The following is a 27,094-nucleotide window of genomic DNA, read 5'->3' as shown; positions in this document are numbered from 1 at the left end:
TACAATCCGTCCGCACTGGATATTTCAAGCAATTTCATTGTGGGCCACAGGCCCATCTAGCACGGGGATTGTGGTATGGAACGGGAAGGGAAGGGAACACGTTATTTTGAATTTATTTTCCCGTTCAAAATCTCCATATAAGCCCGGCTAAGACCCGCCTTAAACCCTAATTTTCTCAGGAAACAAACATTCCGCCCAATCAATTTTCTCGAGAAAATGATTCTCGGCATTCACAAGTCTCTCCGTCTCCCTCGTAATCAACCAAATTCTTTGAGGTCTAACCCTCTGCAGACTTTGCATCTCTCTCTCTTTAAAACCTTTTTAGAGTTTGAAATTTGATTTTCTTTTAATTTTCTTATCATCCAGGGATGTTGTATTGTTAATCAGCTTCTTGAGTAATTTGATATTGGAGCGCCTTTTTTGCTCAATTTACCTATAATAAAAAATGGGACCAATTATCTTGTAAGTTTATTTTTATTTCATTTTCTTCTTTATTCTGGAAATTTCATGTGTACTGTTTTCTCTTAATGTTATGAATATTTTTGATTGAAATTGTTATAAAAAATTACTTTTTTGCCCATTGTTTAGATTTTTTGGTTAAAGAATCTGTTAAGACTGTTTAGTTGAATAGGCAAGATTAAAGTTTATTAGCAGTTGACATTAGTCTGTTGGCTGTAGATGTTTGTGTTTGACTGTCCTTTCTACTTTCTTGTTGGTTTTCACTTGTTTGCTTATATCTTTGTCAGAATTTAAAAAGGGTTCTGTGCCTGTTGTTAGTTTATGTTCAATGATGTGTTTTCTTAATTCTATGCTGCAGTTTCCCTTTATGCGAGATAATGTTGTGATATCTGCTTTTTCGAGGAATTCTTGAAAGAGTTTGAGAAAATGCCTGCCTCTAAAAATCCATGTAGAAGTGATCAACCTTCAATCAAATACAGGTGGAGAGCAGATGAGGGGGCTTTCTTTGAGGTTGGTAAGCTTGTTCCTGAAGAATATGCCCCTTCTCTCCCTGATAAAAATAGGAAAAGTAGAACAAAATCTGAAACCAAGGAACCCGAAATACTGACCACAGCTGAGCTCATCTCGTCTTTAAACCAGATATGGAACTGTGCCAGCCGTCTTACTATTTTTCAACAACAGGCAAATCTGGATAGAAACCATTTTGTTTCTCAGAAAGAGGATATATTGGTCAATCTGGGGAGGGAGGAAAATGGCACGGGATCTATTTCAGCTGATAGTAAGTACTTTTGTGTTGATTTGGGGACAGCTAGCCAACTCCCACCTGCTATGAAGCCAAACTTTAAGTTTGTCAAAATAACCAAGAAGATGTCCATGTTTGATTTTTGTAACAAAAATCCTAAGTGTTCATTTTACCAGGGGCTTCTGTGCTGTGGTACTGACTTGTCTAATAAGTCTTGGAAAGCAAAGGGGCTTTCAGCTGTTGGATTCTCATATGAATTTGGAAATGTATACAAATGGATGAGGGAGATGATTCCTGGTGGACTTAAGTATTATGTAAATGTCCAGACTGAGAACAAGAAATTGGGTAAATATTGCGATGTGGGTGGTACAAGTAGTGATTCAGGAGGCTGCATTTCAGCAGATAGAACTAATCCGACAGATAACTTGCCCACTGAAAATGCTGAACCTTATTCTCATTGTATCAAATCTATAGATTCATCCATATTGCATGATGCGAAATTGGTTATGGATACAAGAAGAACCACCTCTCTGTGCTCAGATTATTTCCTCACTTCTGTTCAAGAAACCAAGGCAAATTGTAGTGTTTCAAGGACACCGGATTCTAATCTTTGTGCAGATTATCATATAAATGTTTTAGCTTCCTGTAGTAGTACATACAAAGAGTGCCAACATCTTAGTGATGGTAATGAGTGCCTTAAAAATGAAAGAAAACAACCTGAACCGTTTTCCACTGAGGATGACAGTAGAATGGAAAGTCACTCAACAGCAAGTGAAAAACCCCAATTTGCTCTTGCTAAGCAAGAGCATGCTTTTGCAGGGGCTTTTGCTGGAATATTTGTCAGTCTTTGTCTACATCCTGTTGATACAGTTAAGACGGTCATTCAATCTTGTCGTGCAGAGCAGAAGTCAATCTGTTTTATTGGAAGATCAATAATTTCTGAAAGAGGTATATCCTTTGTATAAAATTGGAGGTGATTGAGACTGATCTGCTCATTTTTATTGTGAATTAGACTTGCCCTGCTTGCTTTCTGCATATTAATTGATGTGATATTTACAGGTTTAACTGGACTATATCGCGGCATTGCTAGCAATATTGCATCTTCAGCTCCAATATCTGCCCTTTATACTTTCTCTTATGAATCAGTTAAAGGGGCTTTGCTTCCTCTTTTTCCTAAGGTAGCTTGAATCTTTCAATGTGATTTGGTGTGGATCTTAACGCATAGTGACACGCACCAAATTGCAACTGTGTTTATTTCTGTCCCTGCATCTTACAGCTATTGTTTTTTAATTTGGAAAATAGGGGGGGAGATATAACAGGGTAACTCTCTAAGTGCTACATTAGATCACCTTTTTTTTTTTTCCTTTTTTGCAGGAGTATCATTCTTTAGCTCATTGCATGGCTGGCGGTTGTGCAAGCATTGCTACTTCTTTTATTTTTACCCCTAGTGAGCGTGTAAAGCAGCAGATGCAAGTTGGTGTGCACTATCAAAACTGCTGGTATACCTCCAAGTTCCTGGTACTACCTTTGTCAAGATCAGAAGATCAATATGTTTAACATGTTTATGTTTCTTTTCTGTTCAATTATATTTTCATTAAACAAGTTCTTCTCATTCTGTGTGATTGCTATCAATTTTTCTTCTGGTGTGGTTCAATATTCTTCTCTCCATAATACTCATAATCTATTTCTGCAGGAATGCCTTGGTTGGAATTGTGAAGAAGGGGGGTTTGCCTTCACTCTACACTGGGTGGGGGGCTGTACTCTGCAGGAATGTTCCACACTCAATCATCAAGGTTAGGTCTCTTTACATGTTTCGGTTAATTGTGTTCTGTTCCATGTAACATTCATGGCTAGCTAAAAAATGGCTCTTCAAGTAGTAGAATGTTGGAAGTTCCAAGAGAGTGAAAAGGACCTTGCTTAACAAGTTAACATAACATAGATATAACTCCACAAAGTACAATTTTGTTTTCAATTCTTGGTTCTTTCCCTCCACCACCCTTCCTACCTCTCTTCTCTTTAATATCCAGTAATTCCTTTAACATTTGATTTCTGAGGCTATCATTGCCTATATGTGCAGTTCTACACATATGAAAGCTTGAAGCAAGTCATGTTGACATCATTGCAGTCCTCTGCTCAACCAAACACTCTGCAGACAGTTTGTCTTCTTGGATCCTTCTTTTTTAAGATAACCTTGATATTTTGGCAGTTCAATCTTAGCATTTTTGGTTTCTGTCTTCTGAAATTGCACTTACATCGGAGGTGATGATATGATCTTCTTATTCTGCAGCTAGTTTGTGGTGGGCTAGCTGGTTCAACTGCTGCTTTGTTCACAACTCCCTTTGATGTGGTGAAGACAAGATTACAGACACAGGTGTACAATCTCTATGTATTGTTTCATTATAGCCCCTGCATTTGGTTCTTTGCAAAACTTGGCCAAATACTCTTTAAGTGCAGGCTTAAAGGCTGTCTTTTCCAATTTTTATTATATAGTTCTATGATTGCAAGAACATTTATTTGGGTCTCAAATTTTACTGAAGAGGACACTTTCAATCTTTGACATAAATTTAAAGCGCATAGATTTTTATATGATGTAATCTTTCTCTGGCCAAAACCTTATAGTGTGCTCAGAAACACTGAAGTATTTGCTTAAGTTTTGGTCTTTTGGGCAATTTATACAATTAATATTTTTATATCCTACCAAAACGCTTGTAGCTATGTCATTGTACTAGATATTCCTGTTCCTTATGTGTTCGTTATAGTTTACTGGATTATTTGTGTTTCTTACGCGAAGGTTGTCATGCAGATACCTGGATCTTCGAGCCAATACAATAGTGTGTATCATGCCCTTCAAGATATAAGGGCACAAGAAGGTTTGAAAGGGCTCTATAGGTAACCCTCTAAGTCAATACATTTTCACTATTATTAAGTTATGTCAGTTTATAACAAAATTCGATTTCCATTTATATGTATGTGGGATAAGCACATACTCATTTGTGAGTCAAGATTGCTTGATAGCTGACTTTGTAATTTTAGTTACTTTTTATTCAGTGTAGCTTTTACAGACTGGTCCAACTGCTATTTTTCAATTACCCTACTAGAGTCCTGCATCCAGTTGCTGCATGTATGAGATGATAATTTTGTTTCTTAAAATGTCGGCCAGGGGATTGATTCCTAGGTTGGTTATGTATGTGTCTCAAGGGGCACTCTTCTTTGCATCATATGAGTTTTTCAAGCAGTTATTCTCTTTGGAGGTGCCGCAGTTTATAATTCAGAAACAGCACATGGAAAACCAAGATAATTCTCCATCACAATTACCATCGCCATTACCATCAGCATCAACACCAATGCCGAGAACATCACCATCAGCATCAGGGTTGCACGGTTTTCATTCCTAATTATCATGGAGGCATTGTTAACAAGCTGATGATGACACAAGCATAAGAGCATGTGGAAAAGTGTTTTGGCTAATACAAGAGACCTTTTTGAGGTGATGCAAAAACTAATTGATTTAAGGCAAAGCCTGAAAAATAAACTGACAAAGATTGTCATCTTGCCATACAGGTTAAGATTCTTTGTGCTGATAGAAGATGTTGGAAAATACAATGTATCAGGAATGGCTGGTGCAAGCAGGCCAGTTATTACTGCCATGTTTTGAGACAGTAATGAGCGTCACTGCTGGTGGATGGCTAATATTTGTATCATTAATGTTCCACATCTTTGTAATATGAGGCAACATATCATTTATAATCATCAATCAAACAATTTATTTGCTTTGGCGTTACATATTTATAATGGAGTTATTATGGAAAGTTGTAGGTGAGGGTGATATTAACTTTGTTTACAAATGCTCAAAGCAGTTGCAATGATTTACGCCAGTCGTTGCCCTAATTTTATGATATCTTGTTTGTGTGATCAATATGCTTAAATACCAGTAGCAATCCAAAGGAGAGAGTTGAATACGATTTTATTGATCTCTATCTCGGTTTCAAACAAATCTGTTTGGATAAAAGAAAAATTGAGACTCTCCCAATCTAGTCGTTGTAGTATAGTGGTAAGTATTCCCGCCTGTCACGCGGGTGACCCGGGTTCGATCCCCGGCAACGGCGTCTCATTTATTTTGCTGAGGCTTACACGTTCCCACGTTCCTCCATTCTCGAACATTGGGATCTTTTGTAATGACCTCCCATAGGTGCCATTGAATCATGGCCATTTAATATGGTTGCACTAATTATAACCGTTAGATTGTAATCCTGCACTGTATTCAGGAGGGAAAGGACTCAAAACAATAAGATTTTTCAGTGTCATGACGTATGCATGTATTCTCAGCAGCACTAGTCTTCAGTCTTTAAATAACTCCAATCATTCCCTTTCAATGAGATAAGAGAAAAAGACAAAAAGTCCATTTCCGCATGGGAACATTTTTCCTTTGAAGTGAATCTATGGAGCTTTGATGAATGCACAGCTTCACTGGCATTTACAACATGATAATGGAACTGGGTACATCAGCAATCTTGGGGCCATTCATTCGGTGCTTGAATATACTGGAATGAGTCATGGTGATTCCAACACGATGAAGTCTGCACTGCAGACAGACTGACAGAGTTGGTTCTGACTCCTGAGAAGTACCGCGCAGTGGTCACCACAAAGTTTTTACATGTCCTGTGAGTGCAACAGTTAAATCTGGCAGACGAGTCAACAAACAATCTGAGAACACAGCGTGGATATCTCACAGTTGGCAGAAGTACTGAATTATTGAAAATGGGAAATAGTTAAAGATAAAAGGATAGATAGGATAAAAGATTAGAGGAACTGGTGAGCAACTTGAAGGAATATGAGAACAAAATAAGCATAAAAGTAGGTTATTATTATGAAGGATACACAACTTTTTGTGAACAATGCTTTTCTCTTTTAAATTACTTTGGCTCCAAACATGGTAAAAGACTAGAAGGGAGCTTTCAGGCAAAATGTTCTACGATTTACTACTACCCTCATAGCCTCCATAGCCTCAATATAATACAAGTAAAATGAGAGAAAATTTCTATCTCCAGAAGTCTCAATAGCTACATGACTACTTTCCCCCTGCTATCAAGTTACGATATGGACAGTATGGTGTTTCTATTCTAATTCTACTTATAGAAGTGAAGAATGAATCAATAGTGCAGTGAAGAAATGCTTGCGCGAGTTTGTGGCAGAAACTCGCACATCAATCAATCTGTAAACCCATTTGACAGTATTCAAGACAGGCATTTCAGATTTACCGAGTAAGATGTGGATCTGTGCCATTGAATATAGATATCCCTGTACAGTAACCCTCGATTGAAATGGCTGAATGTTTGACCCTTCTCCATTTTTAGAGCTAACATTTCCACCCCTTCACTTGCTTTCAGCGACAGCCACTCCAAAAACCACAACAGGTTCTACGGGGAGGCCATTTTAAATTCAACAAGCCAGTTGTTTCAAGTCTAAACGCGAGCAATTGGAGAGAACGGAGGGTTAATTACATAAGATGGTGGGATTGCTTCCACCTTCTTGCTGACTTTCTTCTCCTCCCCCGTGACCGATTCTATTAAGAATTTCACTTCCTCCTCAATAAGCACTTTTAGTGAATTGCAGTGGGACAAATGTTTGCTTTGTGCCTCCCCAGCACCAGCGGAAGTTTCTGTACCATGCAATATAGCAACACAAATGGAAAATGCTTGTAATGTGGATAACTTTGCATGGAAATCAACTGCATACCCTCCCTCAATGGCTGTCATGGTCAATGCTGGTGTAATCTCTTTGGCACCCTACACAAATATTAAAATTAAGTTAGTCAAGGGAGAACTTAATCATATCTACAAAATGAGCATTAATCAAAGTATCTCTGAGAAGCAGAATGCTTTATAATTATAAGTGTCAAGGTAAATTCCATATCTTATTCACATAAGCATCTGAGCAACAAATCAAACCATCTTGATAGATGAGTGTTTCAACTTTAAAGATATAACAGAAAAAAGGGGGTGAAATCATTTCCATCAGCTTTCTAGAACCCTGCTAAAAGACTCCTAGACATAGGGTATACATGCATATTTTGTAGTTCATTCAAACAAAGTCATAACACTGAGCAGTTATAGAAATAGAGCCCTATCCAGACCACAAGCTGCAGACAGAGCAGAATCTCCAAGATCAAATCCTCTCATATGGAGTCAGCATCCTAAGCCATTTCTTTTAAAAGATATTAACATGATCCTTATCCAATAATCTGATGGTGAAATTTTCATCATGAGCTATGTTTGTGAGAAATTTTCTTTGGCATAGAACTAAAACCTTACCTGAAGAAACAGTTCAAAAGGCCGCTCACTGTCCACCAGTGGTTGATCTTCAGAACAATTTATACTGGGATTGCCAAAAACTACAAGGGGACAGGCCATGTCCCAGCCACCACAATCACAGCCTCCACCCATCCTCCACCTATCCAGTAGTGATGAAGGACCCTGGGTCTCAGAACTAGGTATGCCATGGTTTCCAGTTGGAATAACCACCTTCACTTTTTCTTGACTCCTGCTATCTTGTATGTTGCTTTTACTTTCCTCAACCGTAGAGACATTGAGTACGTTCAAATGCCTCACATCACCTATTTTATCCCCTCTTCTGTATTTTAAGCTCTCTCTCTTCTTAAATGGTACTTGAATAACTATGGCTGCAATTTCAAGGTTCGGATGCAAATCAGCAAGTAGCCGTGGAGTTGATCTACTTGGCAATTCAAATTCATCACTGTCAGAAGCAAGATTTAAGTGATCTCTAAGCTTCACCAAATTAAAGCCATCATCTGATTCATAACATCCCACAGCCAAGCCTGGACTAGAACAAGTAGAGGTTTTATCAAACCCAGAGGATCCTAGGACAGAAACATGTTGTCTTGCATGTGCAATATCATACAAAACAAACTCTGTAACCATGGAGTTGTCAAGAACCCCACCATCTTTAATTTCTGAGCACAAACAACAGGAAACTTGCATCTGCGCAACAATTGAAGAATCTTTGCTACTATCACTCAACCCCCATATACTGGCATTGCTCTTCTTTCTATTGCCAATAGAGTGAAAGGTATACACCCAATTGAAAGCATTATCTGCCTTCCATGTTTTCGCAAGAAAAACATCTTCTGGTTGATTCATTGAGAACTCAAAAAATGGTACCCCCTGTTTTACTCCCACCTTCAGACAACCATGTAGGTGAACTGGTGAGCTTGCCACTGGTGACTGAATGCTATCTTTCTTGATAAACTGGGAATCCAATTCTGAATTCTGAGGTGAATGCGAGAAGTCATGTAACAAAGATTTTCTAAATGTCCTATTTCTTCTCATATTTTCCATCCCAATAGTTTTGACATTATCAGCTTCTGCTACATAACCCAAAGGACTTCTCAGAGACTTTGATTTCATGAATGGATCAAACATCTTTCTAATTGGGCTAAATCTGGCCCTTGAGCTGGCTTTGGAGAACCAATCACTTTCTGATGAAGAGGGTGAATGAGGCACTTCGACCTTGGGAGAGTGTGACTTATGCAGATTGCTAACTGTGTCTTTTCCAACAAGGTCATTACCGTCATCTAAAGGACTGACAACAGGTTCACATCCAAAACTAATGTCCCTCTTGCTATCTGTCCCTACAGTTTCCACAGACTGTTTTCCTCTCTTGTTTGAACTTAGACAGATTTCAATGAAGTCATCTGATGAGCATGTTTCTAAGCATGGTTTGGTAATGGATGCTGATTTCAAGTTTGAGCCACCGGACATCACTGGATTTCTTTCTTGTGAGCTTTCCTCTTCTGAGTTACAAAGGGAATCGACAATTCTGAAGGAAAAAGAGCTGTCACTACTACGCGATAATTCAATTTTTCTCCTTCCCTCGACAGAACCTGTTTTTTTCATTTTCCTTACCTCTTTGGAGCTTTGGTATATGGAACCTCGCTTCAGCTCAGCATTACCTTCTGGCCCAACAGGTCTAGACTGAATGTTCTTACAAGAAGCACTGCGGTAGCGATGAAAGCTGATTTCAGTAAATGCCTCCTTTGCCCTCAATAAATCATCTTTATGACCTGGTTTTCCTTTTGGATATCTCTTTTCAATGTTTGGACATTGTCGAGGAGATGGAAGAACAGTGTTAGGACTCAGACCTAATGTGCAGTTCTTCTCTAAGTCCGAATCCATCTCTAGTCCCATTGATACATTTACAGTCCTGCAAGAAATGCGAGTCATATAAACATAGGTTTGACATACCAGCTAAACAGAGAATCAGCATCTTCACTAAGCCAGGGGAAAATTAATTTCCTAATTAATATTACCAAGTAGGATCAAGATATGCCTCATTAATTGGGATGTGCTTGACTACATATATACAGTAGCAGATTTGTAGTGAAAAATATAAATCATGCATAATAACAATCAATATAAAATTGATTCATTGCAAACCAAGTCGCCCCATGCTATAGTCTCGTGCTTATTTGACCATATCCTATAAACCACCAAAAAGACAATGTTTCTAAAATACTTGAAGAAAAACAGTCCGTGTCCTCATACAAAAGAAAAAATAAAGAAAAGAAGAACAGAAAAAAATCAGTAATGAGGCTTCAATTAAGATCTTAATGATCAAGCAAATACATTGTCAACAACAAAACCAAAATCTCAGAATCACATACAAGCAAAACTGATATGTTCATGTAAGAGAGAGGAGGGGAGAAAGAAAAAAAAGAATTATGAAACAAATAATCTCCAAATCTTCTCATCTTGAAGCAGTAGAATAGTGATCTTAACGTTAGAAATAACCTTCATTTGGAAAAGCATGCACCCCATCAACGACTTTAAACTTTAATGTTAGAAAAACTTGAAAAAAAACCTGGCAGTGATCTCATAAAACCAAAACCCTTAAACCAACAAGGAATCTCGTGATCTCTATACACACAGGAAAAATGAGTAAAGTGACAGGGATAAAGGCTATATACAATTATTAAAACAAACAACTTTTTTATTTTCACTTGCACTCTAAGCCAACAAAAAGTGGCAAAAAACAAATTGCTAGAGAAAATGGGCATACCCCACTAGATCTTACAGAAGTGATCTCAAAGAAAAACCAAACAAACTGTAAGTAGATGCAATCATACCCTTCAAAACTCTTGAGCTCAAAGTCTCTTATGAATCTACAAGAAGCAAAGAAGAAAACACCAAAAACCCTTCTTTAAAGAAGACTCAGACATGACCCTTAAAGAGTACTTACAATTCTAAAAGAACCCAACAAAACAAAAGTACAATGTAAAAGCAGAAAAAAAACACAACACAACAAGAACTGGTCCAATAACTACAAAAGCACAATAGACACAAAAAGTATTAGTTGTTTGAAAGAGAAAGAAACATAAGAGAGAGAGAGAGAAAGCATGCCTTGCCTGTGTCGTAGATTGTGTTTAGAAAGAAAGTGAGAGTGAGAGTGAAGTGTTAGTATTTGTTTTCTCTCACATGAGCTCCAAGGGAGGGACAATGAACTGCTCAGTTTCTGTTCATGTCTTGTAAAACAGCAATGTTGCTCCAACTCATCATATGCTTGCTGGCTATGCTGTATATGTGTGTGATTTTTTCCCTTTAGCTTTATTATTTTATTTTATTTTTCTCCTTTAATTTTTTTTGGCTAAATTACACCTTTTTCAGCTAAAGATTAGGGTAAGTTTTGATGAGGGCACCTTTTTAAAAAGACAACAACAACCAAAAAATGATATTGGTCTCACTTCATTATCATGGCTAGTTTTGGTTTTTCACTTCAGCCATTAATCAAGAGGATTGGTTCCCTGCTTAAAAAGAGGTCGGTGTCTGTATCGCTGGCACAGTACTATTATCTAATAGCTTTGGGAACTGCACATTATCAAGACTGAATTCCTATAATTAATTTAACCGTTTCCAACAATTATAATCACTTAAATTAAGACACTAATGTTATAAGTCCGGATCTGCCCCCACTGTAATTACAATAAACCCCCTAATAGTACATGGTGTGCACCAAATAGTTCCCAAATATGTTAAAGACTAATAATTATGTTCCAACGACTTGATAAAGAGCTAAACAGTAACATGGTCCTGGTGTTCAACAATAAATTTTGGAACCACATCTGTTGTGACAAAATTAAAGTTAATTATGTTTCAATGGGACAAGAGGATGAAGGATTAGACCCTTCCTTCCTATCTTTCAATGCGTCCTAAAATGAAATTAATGTGGTAGGATAAGACATTCAAGTCTCTTAAATTTCAAGGAAAATTTCAGCTGGAATTTTTGTTTTGGGGTGGTAAAGCAATCAACCATGATTTGTTGGACAATTTAAGGACAAAATGCTAAAAGGTTTTAGTGTAAGGTAGACCCAATTTGATGCTTTAACTCTATTTCTCGAAAGACAGAGACAATTATTCAGCTTCAAAAGTTGCTGGAGAGAAAGAAACGTGAGAGCAAGTGGCACTCTCTTATAGGAAATGGGATGACCGGTGGTGAAGGAGAAAATGGTAAATTCAGGGGCCGCGCATGTGATCAGTTTAGGCGGGAGGAAGCAAATGTGGGGCGGTCAATCACGTCTAACCCACGGGAATCTGCTGCCTGTTTATGCTGGGCATTTCTTTACTCTGATTCTTTGGTTTTTGCCACTTTCGATCGCCTATTTTCTTTCTCCTTTGTTTTTTTCTTTTTGTTTTTGACAAAATATTTATATACTTTACTGTTTAAAATCAGTAAATTATGCCTGCAAAGGTTGAAGCAATTGAGATGGGTGTGGCGGAGATTGCAAAGGTTGGTTGCATGGCTGCAAGGCTAAGAGGGTTTTAACTTTTCGTAGGTAAATGAAAAGAAGAAATTCTTGCTATGAAAGTAGCATTAACATTTCGCTATTGGCAACCACCAGAAAACCGAGCATGGCCGCCATATTTATCCATACAAAGATTTGATTGAACCTACGCAACCCCACTCCATAATGTTAAGCCTACTTCAGAAGGCTCTTGCCACGTTTCTTGGAAAAAGTTGAATAGAGAAAAAGCAGCATCCACTGTCATCCACCCTCAATGAGAGAAATCAGAAGAAGAATTTGGTGAAAATGGGTACAAGTTCAAAGCAAATCCTGACTGAAAATGGGTTAATTGATATTTAAAATCCAGGCTCCGGTAAAATTCAATGTTGTTACAATCGCAACGAAAAACTAAAGGAACAGCCACCACTCCTATACATTCAATCGATTGTAGAAGTAACACTTAATTCAACTTGAATTCTGAGAATAAATTCAGAATTCTTGCTGAAATCTCAATCTTTCCCTAACCTCCATATAGATGTATGTATATGCCTGTAACGTAATGACTAACTAATGGTAACAACCCTGCTCTTTGCTTAACTATAACACTAGGTCACATACACAACATTTAACTGTACAAGGTCAAATTTGCTCCTAATACCCAGCAAAATTCCTACTCCACCTTTTTCGTCGATTCAGACTCCCGGGGACTAACCAACTTCTTCTCAGGAATTTCAAGCTTAGTCATGACTGATGACTCCCAAGGACTAACCAACTTCTTCTCAGGAATTTCGGGCTTTGTCATGGCTGATGCTCCCATGCGAGCACCTCTGACAGAACTTGATGGCTCTATTGTAAGTGAAGATGCCTCATCTCTAGAAGCATACCAGGAATTCCCACAAGCAATACATTCCAACTGAATCGCAAAAGGAAGTTCAAAGAATGTTAATCTTTAAAGCTAAAATGAATAACTGTATGTACATTCAAGAAAAAAATTATACTGTTTAAAAAACCTGAAATTTAGGTTCTTAAACAGCAAGAGACTTTATAGTGAACATAGTAAATAGAGTACTAAGCTGCATGCAGTTACCTCAAGGTATCTAGACAACATGGTCTGCATAAAATGATGCCAGTCCAACAAACCAAATACTTGCTAGAAATTCCAGTCATAATACTCATGCTTAAAGTTAATCCATAATACGCATCTTTAACTTTCTTTCGTAAGCTTCAGTGTATCTTAATCTCCTTCGCCATCCCTAATATATAATTATCCTTTTTATGGTTATTATACACTATATGCTCTATCTTGTCAAATTATAAATAGTAACTCAATTAGACATTCAAAGAAGCAAGACCCATGTCTATATCCAATTCAAACAACAATGAAACTATTACAATACCATCTTGTAATTCTGATATACACACCTGTGCCTACATTATGCTCTTATAAGAAGTAATTTCTACCCAAAAAACAATCGTCCTCTTGCTCAATGAGGTCAGTAAACTTTTAGTCATCAGTCTCAAAGTTTGTACAAAATTCTAAAACTCAAAACACAAGCAGACAAATCTACAAATAAGTATGCATGATCCAGAGAGATGTTGACTACATTATGCATAGAGATCCAAACCCATGTCTGCAGTTTCACTTATTAACATGTCTTATACATCAACAAATTCAATAATTAGTGCATGTACATGTCTAGCTAGACAGAAACACAAAGAAAGAAATACTAGCTCAATCAACTAAGTACCATCACAGAAATCACAGCTTCTTCTACTTAACATAGTTATAGGGATTGAATGGGAGAAAAAAATTTGAGATAACCTGATAGCGGTCTCCATGTCCTGCTTGAATAATGTCCCTTAGACCGACTTTAAACTCCATGCATCTTGAGCACCGAGCATCAGTCATCTGCTTTCACAGTAGTAGAACAAGCAGTAAGCACATGTCAACCAGGTAACAAACAGTAAGTAAATCTTATGCCTAAACAAAATTCAGGATGAAAGAACTGACCTGCATGCGCTCTGATTCATCAGGCTCTTTTTTCGCTGTCTCTTCTGCAGTTAAACCCTCCTACAATGAAATCATTAGTCACTATATTTTTTCACTCATTATAAACCAACGTCCTAAAGACATATAAATACAATAAAGTGAGGGATTAATAATTACATGCCATAGTTCTTTATATAGTTAAAATTGACTATAGATGAAACCACAAATAAGTATATACATATGTGTGTGTGCGTGTGTGAAAATTCTATTTTCCAAACTTCTACCAGGTATATGTCATTGCATTTTTATCACTCTTCTAGATATAAGAGAAGGGATTAAGGTATATTTTGCAAGTAGAATTGGGTGTAAAAGAAACAGTCACAAAACATTGAAGTGTTAACTTTTTTCAGACACATGGTATGAGCATGTCCTTGGTATTGACATCACTCAGTAGCCATGTTCAAGACATTTCCACCTACATGAAGTAGTTATCAATTTCTATAAAAAAAATTTGTTAACAAAGAGATATCGACAACCAATTAAACTATACCTTTAACTCATTAGGTGACATGTTAAGTATTGTTGAAGGTTCCAGTTCTCCATTTAATAGACGTCTCGCTAGCAATGGATTGTTCTGCAGAACCAAATAAATAACAAAATCAATACCATCAGAAATGCAAGCAAGGAAAGATATGCATAGTGGTCCATATGTAGAGAGCCCTATACCTTCAGATTGAACACAAGCTGGCGTAATTTCTGGTTATATTTCTGGAAATCAGAAGAAAGAGAATCATGTGAGGCCTTCTCAAGTGCAGTAACAGCAGGAACAGCAGCATCTGGCCACAGAAAAGACTTGCCACCCTGCAAATAAAAAAAGACAAGAAATATTGTCTGAATCATAATATCTCTTTAATCATCAATTACCATTCAATCCTTATTAGTCATCACATCTGGAAAAAAACAAGATGTCCCTGCAATAAAAACTAAACATAGGCAAGAAAACACTGCACACATTTAAAGTCTTTTCTAGAGATCCATTTGCAGCTCCAGAACTCTTAGTGCCTTTTTCACGTTCCACGCTATCCGAACCACCTTTTCCTTTGTCATCGATATGCATGCTATCAGGAGAACTACACATGTACTGAACTCCTTGGAGAAGCCTCTCCATCCACTTATCACGATGGGTTTCTCCAGTTAGGACCTTAAATTTTGACAAAATTGTGTAGTATTCAGTGGTATTACTCGTACAGCTTCCAGGAGTTTCAGCTCTGAGATGTTGATCAGACCTGGTAGTTCCTTCATCATCCCTCGAAACATCAAGAGGTGACATGTTCTTTTTCCTAAGAGTTCTTTTTGCCTTCAACTGATCTTCCTGATCAATAACAGCGGCAGTATCGTCTGTCTCAATGTCAGGGAGATCTCCCAAACGTGATAATGTTTTCTGAACAAGAAGATCAATCTCATGCTGTTTATTATCCTCATAATCTTTATCAGTTAGTTTCCAAAGCTTTCGCTCCACAGTGTCATAAACTTTCTGCACAATAAAACCTGGATGCTGTTTACGGTTTGGAAGTTGCTTGTGTATGGGAACAAAGTGCACCACACATTTGTGCATCACAGATTCTGCTGGAACCCCATCCCGGTGGAAGCTATAGAACAGCTCTCGTGTATCACGCGATTGCCAGCTTCCGCCACCTTTTCTCTCAGCCTCTTCAGGGCGATAAAACCACTGCCCAGTAACCATAATGCTCCCATCTTTAGTCTGACTAATGTCCTATCAATAGACAAAAGCTCCATTATTTGCAAAGGAAAGTGACTAAAAAGTCTCTACAAAGAAAATAAAAAGGAAGTACCAGGTGACACAACTACCTTGATGATTGCGACATAAGGCTTCTGTTCCTTATCTTCAGGAACCAAAAGAACAGGATCCTCCTGTAGACCAGCACTAGTAAACATAAATAATGACACAAAGATGCAAGGGTATAAATTAGCAAGAACTAAACCCAAGTTTCCAAATTACTGTGGAAATAGAAAAACACAGAATGCCACCAAAATGGGCCGGAAGAATCTTCAGTAGGTTTTCTCAAAGCACTTCTACAAGATAAGTCTCTTAAAATTCACAAAAGATTAGTTCTGCCAGCATACAAAAAGATCACACTCTTTTCTCACCCTACTGCTATGAGCTCCATCCAGATGCACCAAAAAAGCAACAAAATAAACATAAACGGTATATTGATTACATTTATCTACGAAGGTAATCACAAAACAAAAAAAAAAAAGATTGAAGTAAAACTCATTACACCAAGAATGATTAAACCAAAAACCCTTTCCATCAAACTCTTCATAATTCAAAAATGAACCTAAGGCAAGCAACTAAAGCCACTAAAACCCAAAAGTACTTGATAAATTCATTAAAAACATAGAAATCAACTAACCAATCACACAATTAAACAACAACGAGCAAGTCAGATCATTAATTCTTATAAACAGAAGTGAGAAAATTCAAAACCCTAAAATCCCACAAAACATATCAAACAATGCAGCAAAAATACCACAAATCCTAAGAAAGGAAAGCCCTGAATTCAGAATTCAAAAACTTAAACGAGATTCCCAAAGAAGAAAACCCTAAAAAATTAAAACGCAAAATTGCACTCACGAGATCATATCGATTGCCATCAAACTCAAAAGCTTCATAATGACTCCTCCTTCCTCTCCCTTTCCCAGAAAACCTAACAGATTCACCTATGGGCTTCGCATCCTCCTGCACTCCCTCTTCCTCCTCCTCCACCTCCTCCTCTTCTTCTTCTTCATACTCGTCTCGCTTCTTCTTCCTCTTCTTCTTCTTTAATTCCCTCTCTTCAACCTCTTCATCGTCCTCCTCTTGTAGCTTCATTTTCTTCCTCTTCCTTTCTTGCCTCTTGTCTTCGGACCGAGACCGTCGAGGAGGTAACAGGGCTTCGTCCTCGTCGCTAGTGGACACCTGAGCGAACCTTCGGTTCCCCATTTCGGACCAAGGCTGTTGATTGTTACGGGTTTTTCAAGTGGTTTACAAGTGATGATTGGTGGGAAGTTTTGGAAATGAAGAGATTGGACAAACTATAAATTGAAATTTGGGTTTCTCCAATTGTAAGCCCGCCACGCCCAACTATGGCTCTCTTTCTGACGTTTATATAGGAAATGGATTTTGGCTTCTGGAAATCGGGCTTTCTTTCGTTGTAATGCTACGCTTATGCCACTCCTTTCCAGATTCTTCCATAGTAATTAGGAGCCATGGTTACTGGTTAGATTAGACAACCTCTGTTAGATCGAACACGTTGGCAGAATTTAATTTTAGGTCATTTTCTATAATTAATCTTGCACTCTGTCAAAATAATTAATTTAATTTATTATTGATAAAAATTAAATTTTATATTTTTTGAAGTTAATAATATCAATCTAATTATTTTTTAATATAATTTAATTATTTTTCATTTTTTATGTTAACATAGCATTTAATTGTATTGATGTGATATTAAATTTAATAATATAATGATTATTAAGATGATGTTAACTTTGAAATTTAATTTGTAATTCTTAAAATCAAATCTGGTAAATCATATCTCTAATCACTATATCATATTTTTCATTCTAATTTCTATTTCTACTTACCATTTAATTTTTTCTATCTTATCATAATTTAGAGTAATCTCAAAGAATCCAATTCGATTATAACATCAGTTGGAGGAATAATTGAATTTGGATTTTTTGTTCGTCCAAATAAGTTTGATTAAAAACTTTATGCAATTCTTGGATGAAGGTCACATTAGTACAATTAAATATCGTGTCACATAAATAATATAAAATTTTAACAACATTAATAGTTGGACTGACAATGTTAATTTCAAAAAATCAATAATTCAATTTTTACAAATTACTGTACATAAACTAAATTCTTCATTTTGAGAAAATATAAATACTAATTACAAAATTTGACTTAATTTTATAATATCAAAATTTTTGTGTTTTCATTTTTTTTATTGAAATAAATTTTTGAAAAAAATTAATTGAAAAATTTAAAGCCAAATTAAAATCATTAAATTTAATAGAACATCTAACAAGAGTCAATAAATTCAAAAAATTCAAAAATCAAATCAACATTTTGGGATAAAAAAAAAAAACAATATATAAGCACTTAAAATGGTCATCTAAGAAGTTATAACATTTTACCTATCAAAATCACATGATGATTCCAACTGCATTTGCCAATGTTCAGGTATGATTTAAACAAATTTCCTTCCTTTTGAACAAGCAAAAGAAACTCATTTCAAACAACAAAATGCTCCTTGTTAAACTAAAACAGAGCTTTTTAATTTGCTTGAAAAAAGAGTATATTACAACCCACTATCCTATGAACAAAACTTGAATCTATCCGTAATTATGTCTCCTTCCAGCATTGATCTCCCGGGGATCACTTGTCACAAATCACAATAAAGATCATCCTACTTACAACAAGAATGGGATTCTAGAATTGGGAACGTTGCCATGATTGTCCTCACTGCTCTGAACAATTTCGCTAAGGCTCATCCAAGATTTCCTCCTCCTTTTACTTGAAGTACCAACAGTTTTTCCTGCATCTAGTGTCGTGAGATTGTTTTCGGACTCAGCTGGTCTTTTAGACCCAGATTTGTTCCTGTTTCTCTTCTTCCCATCCAGCAAAGTCCTACCTCTTGACAAAGGAGTCATTGGACCATCTGTGGTTGGATCTTCAGCAGCTATTGTTGGTAAACTTATTACATCCACCTTATTAAGCTCATCTTTGTTTGTTTCTTTACCTGAGCTGGTAACAGACTTCTTAAGTCTGGACTTGACAACTTTGGGGATTGAAGATGCTTTCAACTTAGGAGGGTACATCTCTTTCATGTGGCCTTTTGGAGTCCCTCTTTTCAGATTCCGATGTGAACAGAAGTGGCAGTTGTAGACCACACTATTCTGAGTCAAAATATGAGGTTTCTTACGTCTATGCCTTGCTTTTGCTCGATTCTTTTCAATGCGGACAGTGCAATTAAAGCCAGGCTGAAGAATTGTCTCACATCTGCAAACATTAAAGTGAAAATCAGAGGCAGCACATATTTCCTACTGCATACAACATGACAGTAGAGTAAAAGAGAATAGGTTAAGCAAAATTCAATAAACTAGATACTCAAAGTCAACAAACAGATCTGGCAATCTAATTCTGACATTAATATCTTTATTACTTAAAAGTAAGCATTGATCAAATCTAAATGGTTAAAAGAAACATCTAGATAGCATTTCTCTAGCTCATACTAGATAAGACTAAAAATAAGAAAGTTGTCACCAATCAGTTGATCAATTGAAATGAATGCTCATAAGGAACCCAACATGTTAGTTTATTCGCTTGAAGATCAACATGGAAGAAAATAAATTGCAGATTATGTCAAACTGATTGACAATGAAGCATTATGTATAAAGTTTAATCTTGAACAGACATTTAAAATAGACACCTATGCCTAGTATCGATAAGTAAACAAGAAAGCAAGGCAATAGTTCTTAATATTTTGGATGACAGGGAACCCTTTTTTCCCCTTGCATGGAGCAGATTCACTCAATCAAAACCAGTTACATCTCAGTTCAAACTGGTGCACCATGAACCTCCTTCAATATGACTTACAACTAGCAAACCCTGCATCAAACAATTTACAAACTTGAACTGGGGAATCCAACAAAGAACCTTTTCCAGTTAGTTGTCAATTTCATGTAGCAGATGCATCTGACCGCGATAGTGTACTGTGTACATACCAAGGTCTAAAGAGCAAAAGCTAAGGTCTATCTAGTGGTTACAGTCAATTGCATTCTGTTATTGAAGTTGAAGCTGATTCAAGGAAAATGCAATCCGGAGCATCTTAAACAAATTTTATTTACCTCTAGAAGTTGGATTCTAAAATTTCTGAAGCACATGTAGAGTTCAGTGCCAGAAAATACAAACAAATTTGACTCTTTGAAACTAAAAGGAAAAGAAAGAAATAGGAACCTCTGGCAAGAAAAGAAAGAAGAGTCAGGGGGGATTGATGAGGCCTCCCCATCAGCGGCCAATTGGTGCCCAAAAAAGGAAGCCAAAGAAGGGATTGAAGCTTCGCAACTCGCCCACACCGCTAGGTTTTGCAAGTGCTCGTTTTTCAATATAGCTTTAACGTTGGTGGATCCGCCTTTGGTTTGCTTCCTGCCGTTCGCTTCTTCTCTCAGTGAGATTGTCTTTTGGAACTTTGATGGCGTGTTTGCTGCTCTCTTTGCGCCTCCTCCTCTCTTCCCCATGTTTCCGCTTCCTTTCTCTGAAGAATTTCGTCGAACGATTAATAGTCTAACGATATCCGTAAGCCTTCGCGGCTTCTTTTTTTTTTTTTTAATCTAAAACCTCACGAGAAGTGCGCCACGTTGGAAAACTAGCTGTTAGTAAAAAGCCGCTGTCAATAAAACGTGTCGTTTTAAACGTAGTACAAGTAGGAAAACAAAGCTCTCATCGTGTACAAAACGATGTCGTTTCATTTTTCTTCTAATGTAATTTTTTTTAAATATTTTATATCAATTTACTTGCATAATGTGCTACGAATCAATATATTCCTTTTTTTTATCTTCATAAATTGAAATATTGAACTAATACTTTTATGATTATTAGTTATCATTTATTCAAGTGCTTAATATATATAACTTTCACAAATATGTTTTTCACCCGATTACAGTATACTACATAATCTAAATGTTGTAATAACATAAAACTAGTGAAGCAAGGAAGATCTTGTGAGAAGGTCCAAAGGGTAGTTGGCGGAGAAATATTGCGTTTACGTGGAAGCCTTTATAAAAGATAAAATCAACAAATTCAACATGTTCTGATCAGCTGACCATAGAAATTGCCGGAACACAAAGCAATTTAATATACCCAAATGATCCAAGCGTGGCACCATTAATTAACTTGAGAAATGCCAGTGGCGATAGATTTGCATGGGGAGTTATGATTTTTGAAACAGTTCATGCAGATAGTGAGCTCATCCCCTCATCTTTAATTTGATAACTTTTTGATGATCTGTTTTTTGAATCCTCTCCAAATTTATTTCCAGGCATTATCTGTGTGACCCCATGCAGCAGTATATCTAAGGATGTTGGGATACCTTCTCAAAGCTTGAATTTCTCAGAAACTGTCCCGTATATTTTTCTTCAAGATATGTCATCACATTTGGATGTGGGTGCTGCTTATTGCAGGAAGAGGAGGAGAGGGGGAGAGAGGGTTTTCAAGTTCAGGAGTTTCGGTGAGAATGGTTGTCCTGTTGAGTTCGACGGGTCATTCAGGGATAACGTGAATGCACTTCTAGAATATGGGCATCTAGAGAGCAATCTATGCAATGGAATGTTGAGCTGGTCGTTTCAGCTCGAAGTCCACCGCCATCCTCCTTTGCATACACTGTTGTTTGTCGTTGAAGAACCGATTGAGGCATCGATCAGCCTTTATTGCAAGCATTGCCAATATGTTGGTGAAGTCTAAATTCTCTCATCTCGTTTTTCACTTTCTTCTTTTCTTTATACTAATATATCCACTAGATGGAGCTAGCTAGGAGTATTTCTTTTGCATTAATTACTTAATGTATAATAATCAATATATAATACATAATCAATAATAAAAAATGTATGAATATAATATTAATTTAGAGTTATAATTACGTAAGATCAAGCTGTTGTTATTCATAAATAAAATCTAATTGATTATAAATAATGTCGAATAAAATATTAATTAAATATACTTATTAATGACTAGAAAAAATTCTTATGCATTATGATCATTGTTAATTCATTTTCATTCTTTCTTTCAAAAGATTATTTCCATTGTATTATGATAGATTTTTTGTAACTTTAACAATTGAGCTGAAGTAATTTGTAATTCAGCAAAGGAATTTAATGATATTCTTTTACATGTTAGCATAAACAAATTGCACGACATTGTAAGTTATTTCATCATGGCACAGGCTGGGGTCACCACATGATCTGCAATAAGAAGTACCATTTCTTGCTACCATCTAAAGACGCCGTAGCTGCATGTTTCAGTTGTGGAGAAAGCAACCTTGATGACCCAAACCCAGAAAAGGGTAAGTTCAATTTAGTGGAATTACAAGGCCATATAATGCACGGTGTCTTTCATTCAAATGGATTTGGGCATTTGCTATGTGTCAACGGGGTGGAGATGGGTTCGGACTTGGCTGGCTACCAGATCATGGATTTCTGGGATCGTTTGTGCACCGGACTGCAGGCTAGGTAATTAGCTTGTTCTTGTACATTTTCTTTGTATACCACTGAGTTCATGAAAAGTTAACTTGGAAAACTGTCGTTGCATAATTTCTTAGGAAAGTGAGTTTGAATGACACCTCAAGGAAAAGAGGCATGGAATTGAGGTTGCTTCATGGAGTAGCATATGGCGAGCCATGGTTTGGTCGGTGGGGATACAAGTTCGGACGCGGGTGCTATGGCGTGAATGAGCCAATTTATCAAAAAGCCATAGAAGCAATCCAAGGGATGCCTTTGTGCTTGCTAAATCACCATCTCAGCATTTCCTACAATGACATTTCAGTCATTTTCTCCAGGTATCAAGCATTAGCTGACCATTCCATGGTGACCCTGGGTGACCTGTTTGATTTCATGTTAGGGCTGAGGTCACGACTTCCAAAAGAAAATTCGATTGATTCCTGTAACCCTGCAATCCTGGTGGAGACTAGCTGCAGATGGTCTCACAAGCGAGTTGAAGCAGCCACTCGGGTGATTGTTGAAGCTCTGAAAAGGGCTGAGTTCAGGTGGGTTTCAAGGCAAGAAGTAAGGGATGCTGCACGAGCTTATATTGGTGACACAGGATTGCTAGATTTTGTTCTCAAGTCACTTGGAAATCACATAGTGGGAAACTACTTGGTTCGTCGTTGCTTAAACCCTGTAACAAAAGTACTAGAATATTGCCTGGAAGATATTTCCACAGTATTTCCAAACCCGGAAACCCTCCTTTTAAACAATTCCAAAGTAAAACCTAGATGTAAGATTACAAAGGCTCAACTAATGAAGGACATTTCCTTTTTGTTCAAGCATATCTTGAAAGAGCAGAAGCCAACACTGAGCACAGGGATTTTTTCTTCAATACCAATGGCAGCCAGGATAATCCTTGATACCAAATTTCTTGCCAAAGAATATAGTGAAGAACTTTCTATGAAAGTCAAATCAAGCTTGAATGGGAAATTCAAGCTCTTCTGTACAGTTATATTGAAGAACGATGAAGAGATTGATGAAGGGTTAAAGAAACCAATGCTCCCATGTGAATGTGTCACTTTACAAGAAACTGCTACAATCAATGACCTTAAGCTAGAGGTGGAGAAGAATTTCAGACAAGTGTATTGGAGGCTAAGGAGTTTTGTTGTGGAGACCATAGTGAATTTGAATGCCAAGGGATCAGATTTGGTCCTTGGATCCGTTGAAATGGGTCAGACAATTGTTGTTGTGGGCAGCAACGATGATCAAACAGGAATGATCATGAATGAGGTAATGATGTGTGAGTGGGGACTAAACAGTCGCATTGTGGAATGCCCCTGTGGAGCCAGAGAGGATGATGGTGAACGGTTAATCTCATGTGATATCTGTGAAGTTTGGCAGCATACCAGGTGTGTTAGAATTCCAAATAATGAAGAAATCCCACATGTTTTCCTCTGCAAACAATGTGAGGAAAAGATTATGTTCTTGCCTTCTCTACCATAAACGTAACTCTACACATGTTTTAAGAACATTTATACTATCTTATTGTCTAGCTTTTGAAGTGGAAAGACCCACATTTCAATTGTCTTCTCCAATGTAATTTTCTTTATAAATACTATACAACAAAGATATACAGAGATAATTTTTTATTATATTTACTATAAATTTAAACGTTTTAAACAAAACAAATACTGCTAAATCCCAAGAATATGTACTAATATCGAAAAAAAAAGAAAAAAAAAAACCTAGTTTATGTAAAAATGAGTTTTTATTACCGACAGGTGTACCTCCAGCCGGTCACTTCTACCGGCTTTCTTTTCAACTCCTGTTTAAGGATTTTAAACCGCACACGCCCAAAAAAGAAAAAAGAAAAAAGAAAAAAGAAAAACGAAACCAACTTCTTCTTGTAGAAACAAATATAAAGGGAGATTCACAGATTCTTAATTAATGATTCTAGTTTCCCTGTTTCTGTTTCTTTCTCTCACATTGGTCCGCTCTTCTTTCCTTCCAGGTTATTCTTTATAATCCATTTTATTCCTTTAATTTGTAATAGCTATAATAATAGTAAACATTGCATGTTTTCTATTTATATAATCTTTTTTAGCCTTTCTATTGAATTTTCATTTTTTGGGTTTTTATTTGTATTGCTTTTTGTACTTGTTTTTTCTGTTTAATTTGAGAATTTGGTTTGTTTGTGATTCTGGGTTATGCCTAGTTTGACTTGAAGGGGATGTTAGAACTAGTTGCTTGATAATGAAGTTGGAATTTTTATTGGAAGAGAAGCTGTTTTATTCTTTACCCTTTTGTGGTCAAAGAGAAAGAATCATTTGAGAACTTCTTTTGTGCAGCTTTTCCCAATAGCTTGGTCGTTTTTGGATGTTGATGTGTGAAGCGGGGTGCATATTTGAGGAAAGTTGAATTTTTCTGGTTCTTGATCAATAATTACCAGTTGCATTCTGCAAAGAACTAAGAAAGATCTGGTGGCATAAGGGGCATTTGTCAAGTTTGAGTTTTAGTCGGGGCTGAACATACTATCACTTTGGTAAACATGGCAGTGATGGAGACAATTGCAACAACATCTCTTCTTGGGCGTCATCCTTTGCGTGGTAGAATTTCTGTTAGGGATTTTTCCTGCAAACAGAAATCAAGTAATTATCAGTTCCCAGAAACAGAATTTATTGGTAGAAGAATTGTTCTTTCTCATCCTTTGCCAAGATTGAAAGGTGATAGGTTAGTTAATTCATCGGTAAAGGCTCGTGCAATAGAGCTGACAAAGGAGGTGCATGCGTATAGAGAGGAAGAAAGAACTCAAAGGAATTGGAACTACGGAATTGACACTGGTAAAGATCGAAAACCTAAATTGTGGCCACCAGAGAATAGAGCTGATCGTCCTTCCTTACATAACCCCTTGTTTCGTCAAGAAAGGATGGGTTGTGGTTGGTTTGCTGCTATATTTGAATGGGAAGGAGTTATAATTAAAGATAACCCTGAGCTTGAGAAGCAAGCCTGGTTGGCTCTCGCTGAAGAAGAAGGCAAATCCCCTCCTCCAGCCTTTACACTCAGAAGAATAGAAGGGATGAAGAACAAGCAAGCAATTTCTGAAATTTTGTGCTGGTCAAGAGACCCGGCAGAAGTGAAAAGAATGGCTGCAAGGAAGGAAGACATGTACCAAGCTTTGCAAGGTGGGGTTTATAGATTTTGTGCTGGTTCTATTGAGTTTGTGGATGTTTTGATGCAGTACAAAATACCAATGGCTTTGGTCTCTACTCGTCCAAGAGAAACTCTAGAGTCTGCAATTAGAAAAATTGGAATTGAAGGGTGCTTCAGTGCCATTGTGGCAGCAGAGGATGTTTACCGGGGAAAACCCGACCCAGAGATGTTTCTATATGCTGCACAGCTTCTAAAATTTATATCTGAGCGCTGCATTGTATTTGGGAACTCCAATCAGACTGTTGAGGCTGCCCATGATGCACGGATGAAGTGTGTGGCTGTTGCAAACAAGCATCGGGTGTACGAGCTTGGGGCTGCTGACCTGGTGGTAAGGCGTTTAGATGAGCTTTCAGTTGTTGATCTAAAGAACCTTGCTGATATGGAGTCAGCTGAATTTGGATCTGGAGAGCCAAAGTTGGAGATGGAGACGGAGGAGGAAGAAGATAGCCCATCCACCTCAACAGCAGTTGATGACAGCATTTTCTAGTAACCCCCGAAAATTGTACAGATTTAATATATGCTTTTTACGATTCTTGATGGTAATTGTTCTATTTATGTGTACAGCAACAGAAGGAACAAAAAGAAAAAGAAAATAAAAAGGTTGGTCCGCATTGGACAACCACGAGATTGCCATGGAAGCATAGTTTGTATCAAATATGTTCAGAACTTCAAATACCTATTGGTGCTTCCTTCTATTTTAATTCAACAATAACTTGCAAATTGGCCAATTTCTCCATGAGAACTGCAGATGGTATACAAAAATAATCATCTGCAATTTCTTTACTTCTTTATCCTGAAACAAAAATCCCTATCATTCATTCTGGATCAAACCAGTAGCAATTCTAGAGCCCAACTATCAGAGCAGGTTGTCAAAGGCTCTAACCTACACTAACCCAAGTGCAATGGTGGTAAAGTGGCAGCTAGCCATCTACTTGGAGAGCAGAGCAGAGAGCTAGAACGTCCTACCACGTTCCTGACGGAACATTTGCGTTGACCAGTTCGCGTATGCCTTTTAATTACCGCATCGAATAGTTCAAGTTTGAAGATCCCAAAAGGGCTACGACTCATGGGTCTCTGTCTCGGCCCCCTTTGCTAACGACGTACAATGAATGTGAGCGTGTACTTGCCGCCACAGAAGAGTGGAAGCTACAATCTTTTACAATCAGAAGTAGCCGATTTGTTTTCTCGTGTGACCAAGTAACGTGCACGCAATAACATCTGACACCTGCAAAATAATACTTGCTGTGAGTTAAATCATTTGTTCTTCGTAAATCAGTAGTCAATTTGCTGTCTCTTCCAGCATCTTCTATTATCTGCGCTATCATTGCCTTGCCTGCTTTGAATCTTTCCTAGTTTCTGTCTTTTCTTTCATGGGAGCAGGCAATCTTAATTTCTAACTAATTCGTCTTTATTCTTTTCATTATTTCAATGCCATGCCACTTTGGCACACGGTTTTTCTAATTATAGCTGATTAATTTCAAGACTTCCCATTCAAATTCATGACAAGAGTCACGGTACATTACATCTTAATTAAAGTCATTCAATTAGGAATTTCAACTTTATTCATTATCATTAATAATTTTTTAAAATAATATTTCAAAAAAAATCTACAATAATTCTAAAAAATTTA

The 27,094-nt window shown here is 37.1% G+C and overlaps 5 protein-coding genes, 1 non-coding gene and 1 pseudogene across 12 annotated transcripts; 4 read left to right on the top strand and 3 right to left on the bottom strand.

Moving 5' to 3' along the window:
* Nucleotides 1–120: 120 nt before the first annotated feature.
* Nucleotides 121–4,986, top strand: LOC18606523 (Mitochondrial substrate carrier family protein). The gene is given in 11 exon segments (XM_018118427.2): nt 121–275; nt 367–462; nt 818–2,149; nt 2,261–2,379; nt 2,576–2,700; nt 2,895–2,994; nt 3,279–3,356; nt 3,489–3,572; nt 4,005–4,090; nt 4,362–4,554; nt 4,556–4,986. Coding segments are annotated over 9 exon segments (2,136 nt in total). The 5' UTR covers nt 121–275; nt 367–462; nt 818–885; the 3' UTR covers nt 4,643–4,986.
* A 249-nt stretch (nt 4,987–5,235) lies between these two features.
* Nucleotides 5,236–5,307, top strand: TRNAD-GUC (transfer RNA aspartic acid (anticodon GUC)). Its single transcript has one exon. It is a non-coding gene; the product is annotated as a tRNA-Asp (tRNA).
* A 1,241-nt stretch (nt 5,308–6,548) lies between these two features.
* Nucleotides 6,549–10,782, bottom strand: LOC108661066 (uncharacterized). 6 transcript variants are annotated; one of them, XM_018116675.2, is made up of 3 exons: nt 10,623–10,782; nt 7,513–9,421; nt 6,549–6,987 (listed from the first exon to the last, which is right to left on the bottom strand). In XM_018116675.2, exons 2-3 carry the CDS (start codon nt 9,403–9,405, stop codon nt 6,664–6,666), a joined length of 2,217 nt encoding a protein of 738 aa, XP_017972164.2. In that variant the 5' UTR covers nt 9,406–9,421; nt 10,623–10,782; the 3' UTR covers nt 6,549–6,663. The 6 variants fall into 6 exon arrangements, with proteins under 6 accessions (XP_017972164.2, XP_017972166.2, XP_017972167.2 ...); XM_018116677.2 differs by having other exon boundaries at nt 10,618–10,756; XM_018116678.2 differs by lacking the exon at nt 10,623–10,782 and adding an exon at nt 10,344–10,454.
* A 1,545-nt stretch (nt 10,783–12,327) lies between these two features.
* On the bottom strand, nt 12,328–17,282 carry LOC18606522 (ASI1-immunoprecipitated protein 3). Its single transcript, XM_018118208.2, has 8 exons — nt 16,643–17,282; nt 15,856–15,918; nt 14,999–15,760; nt 14,713–14,847; nt 14,537–14,620; nt 14,008–14,067; nt 13,819–13,905; nt 12,328–12,909 (listed from the first exon to the last, which is right to left on the bottom strand). The coding sequence occupies exons 1-8, from the start codon at nt 16,988–16,990 to the stop codon at nt 12,667–12,669; spliced, it is 1,782 nt and encodes a 593-aa protein (XP_017973697.2). The 5' UTR covers nt 16,991–17,282; the 3' UTR covers nt 12,328–12,666.
* Nucleotides 17,283–18,223: 941 nt separating this feature from the next.
* Nucleotides 18,224–20,427, bottom strand: LOC18606521 (RNase P Rpr2/Rpp21 subunit domain protein). Its single transcript, XM_007040167.3, has 2 exons — nt 20,015–20,427; nt 18,224–19,057 (listed from the first exon to the last, which is right to left on the bottom strand). Exons 1-2 carry the CDS (start codon nt 20,293–20,295, stop codon nt 18,469–18,471), a joined length of 870 nt encoding a protein of 289 aa, XP_007040229.2. The 5' UTR covers nt 20,296–20,427; the 3' UTR covers nt 18,224–18,468.
* A 772-nt stretch (nt 20,428–21,199) lies between these two features.
* Nucleotides 21,200–23,757, top strand: MS1 (RING/FYVE/PHD zinc finger superfamily protein). The gene is made up of 3 exons (XM_007040166.3): nt 21,200–21,506; nt 21,996–22,281; nt 22,371–23,757. The coding sequence occupies exons 1-3, from the start codon at nt 21,200–21,202 to the stop codon at nt 23,755–23,757; spliced, it is 1,980 nt and encodes a 659-aa protein (XP_007040228.3).
* A 349-nt stretch (nt 23,758–24,106) lies between these two features.
* On the top strand, nt 24,107–26,119 carry LOC18606519 (5-amino-6-(5-phospho-D-ribitylamino)uracil phosphatase, chloroplastic pseudogene; annotated as a pseudogene). Its single transcript, XR_016025026.1, has 2 exons — nt 24,107–24,265; nt 24,603–26,119. The product of XR_016025026.1 is annotated as a 5-amino-6-(5-phospho-D-ribitylamino)uracil phosphatase, chloroplastic pseudogene (transcript).
* The last annotated feature ends 975 nt before the right edge of the window (nt 26,120–27,094 follow it).

This window comes from Theobroma cacao, chromosome 3 (genome assembly GCF_053813885.1).
Source record: "Theobroma cacao isolate CCN51 chromosome 3, ASM5381388v1, whole genome shotgun sequence".
In the NCBI taxonomy this organism is placed as follows: Eukaryota; Viridiplantae; Streptophyta; class Magnoliopsida; order Malvales; family Malvaceae; genus Theobroma; species Theobroma cacao.
This window is presented reverse-complemented; position numbering and strand designations above follow the sequence as displayed.

Bases quoted from the DNA above. Each gene is read 5' to 3' on its own strand.
- MS1 (XM_007040166.3), top strand. From the start codon at position 21,200: ATGTCATCACATTTGGATGTGGGTGCTGCTTATTGCAGGAAGAGGAGG. The intron at 21,507-21,995 runs GTGAAGTCTAAA...ATCATGGCACAG, and splicing joins CAAGCATTGCCAATATGTTG to GCTGGGGTCACCACATGATC. The intron at 22,282-22,370 runs GTAATTAGCTTG...ATAATTTCTTAG, and splicing joins TGCACCGGACTGCAGGCTAG to GAAAGTGAGTTTGAATGACA.
- LOC108661066 (XM_088804160.1), bottom strand. From the start codon at position 9,441: ATGACTCGCATTTCTTGCAGGACTGTAAATGTATCAATGGGACTAGAG. The intron at 6,988-7,512 runs GTAAGGTTTTAG...ATATTTGTGTAG, and splicing joins CTTTTGAACTGTTTCTTCAG to GGTGCCAAAGAGATTACACC.
- LOC18606522 (XM_018118208.2), bottom strand. From the start codon at position 16,990: ATGGGGAACCGAAGGTTCGCTCAGGTGTCCACTAGCGACGAGGACGAA. The intron at 15,919-16,642 runs GTGAGTGCAATT...GCTGGTCTACAG, and splicing joins ATGGCAATCGATATGATCTC to GAGGATCCTGTTCTTTTGGT. The intron at 14,848-14,998 runs GTGTGCAGTGTT...TTTTATTTGCAG, and splicing joins CTCTAGAAAAGACTTTAAAT to GGTGGCAAGTCTTTTCTGTG.
- LOC18606521 (XM_007040167.3), bottom strand. From the start codon at position 20,295: ATGGGGAAGAGAGGAGGAGGCGCAAAGAGAGCAGCAAACACGCCATCA. The intron at 19,058-20,014 runs GTTCCTATTTCT...TAATGTTTGCAG, and splicing joins TCTTTCTTTTCTTGCCAGAG to ATGTGAGACAATTCTTCAGC.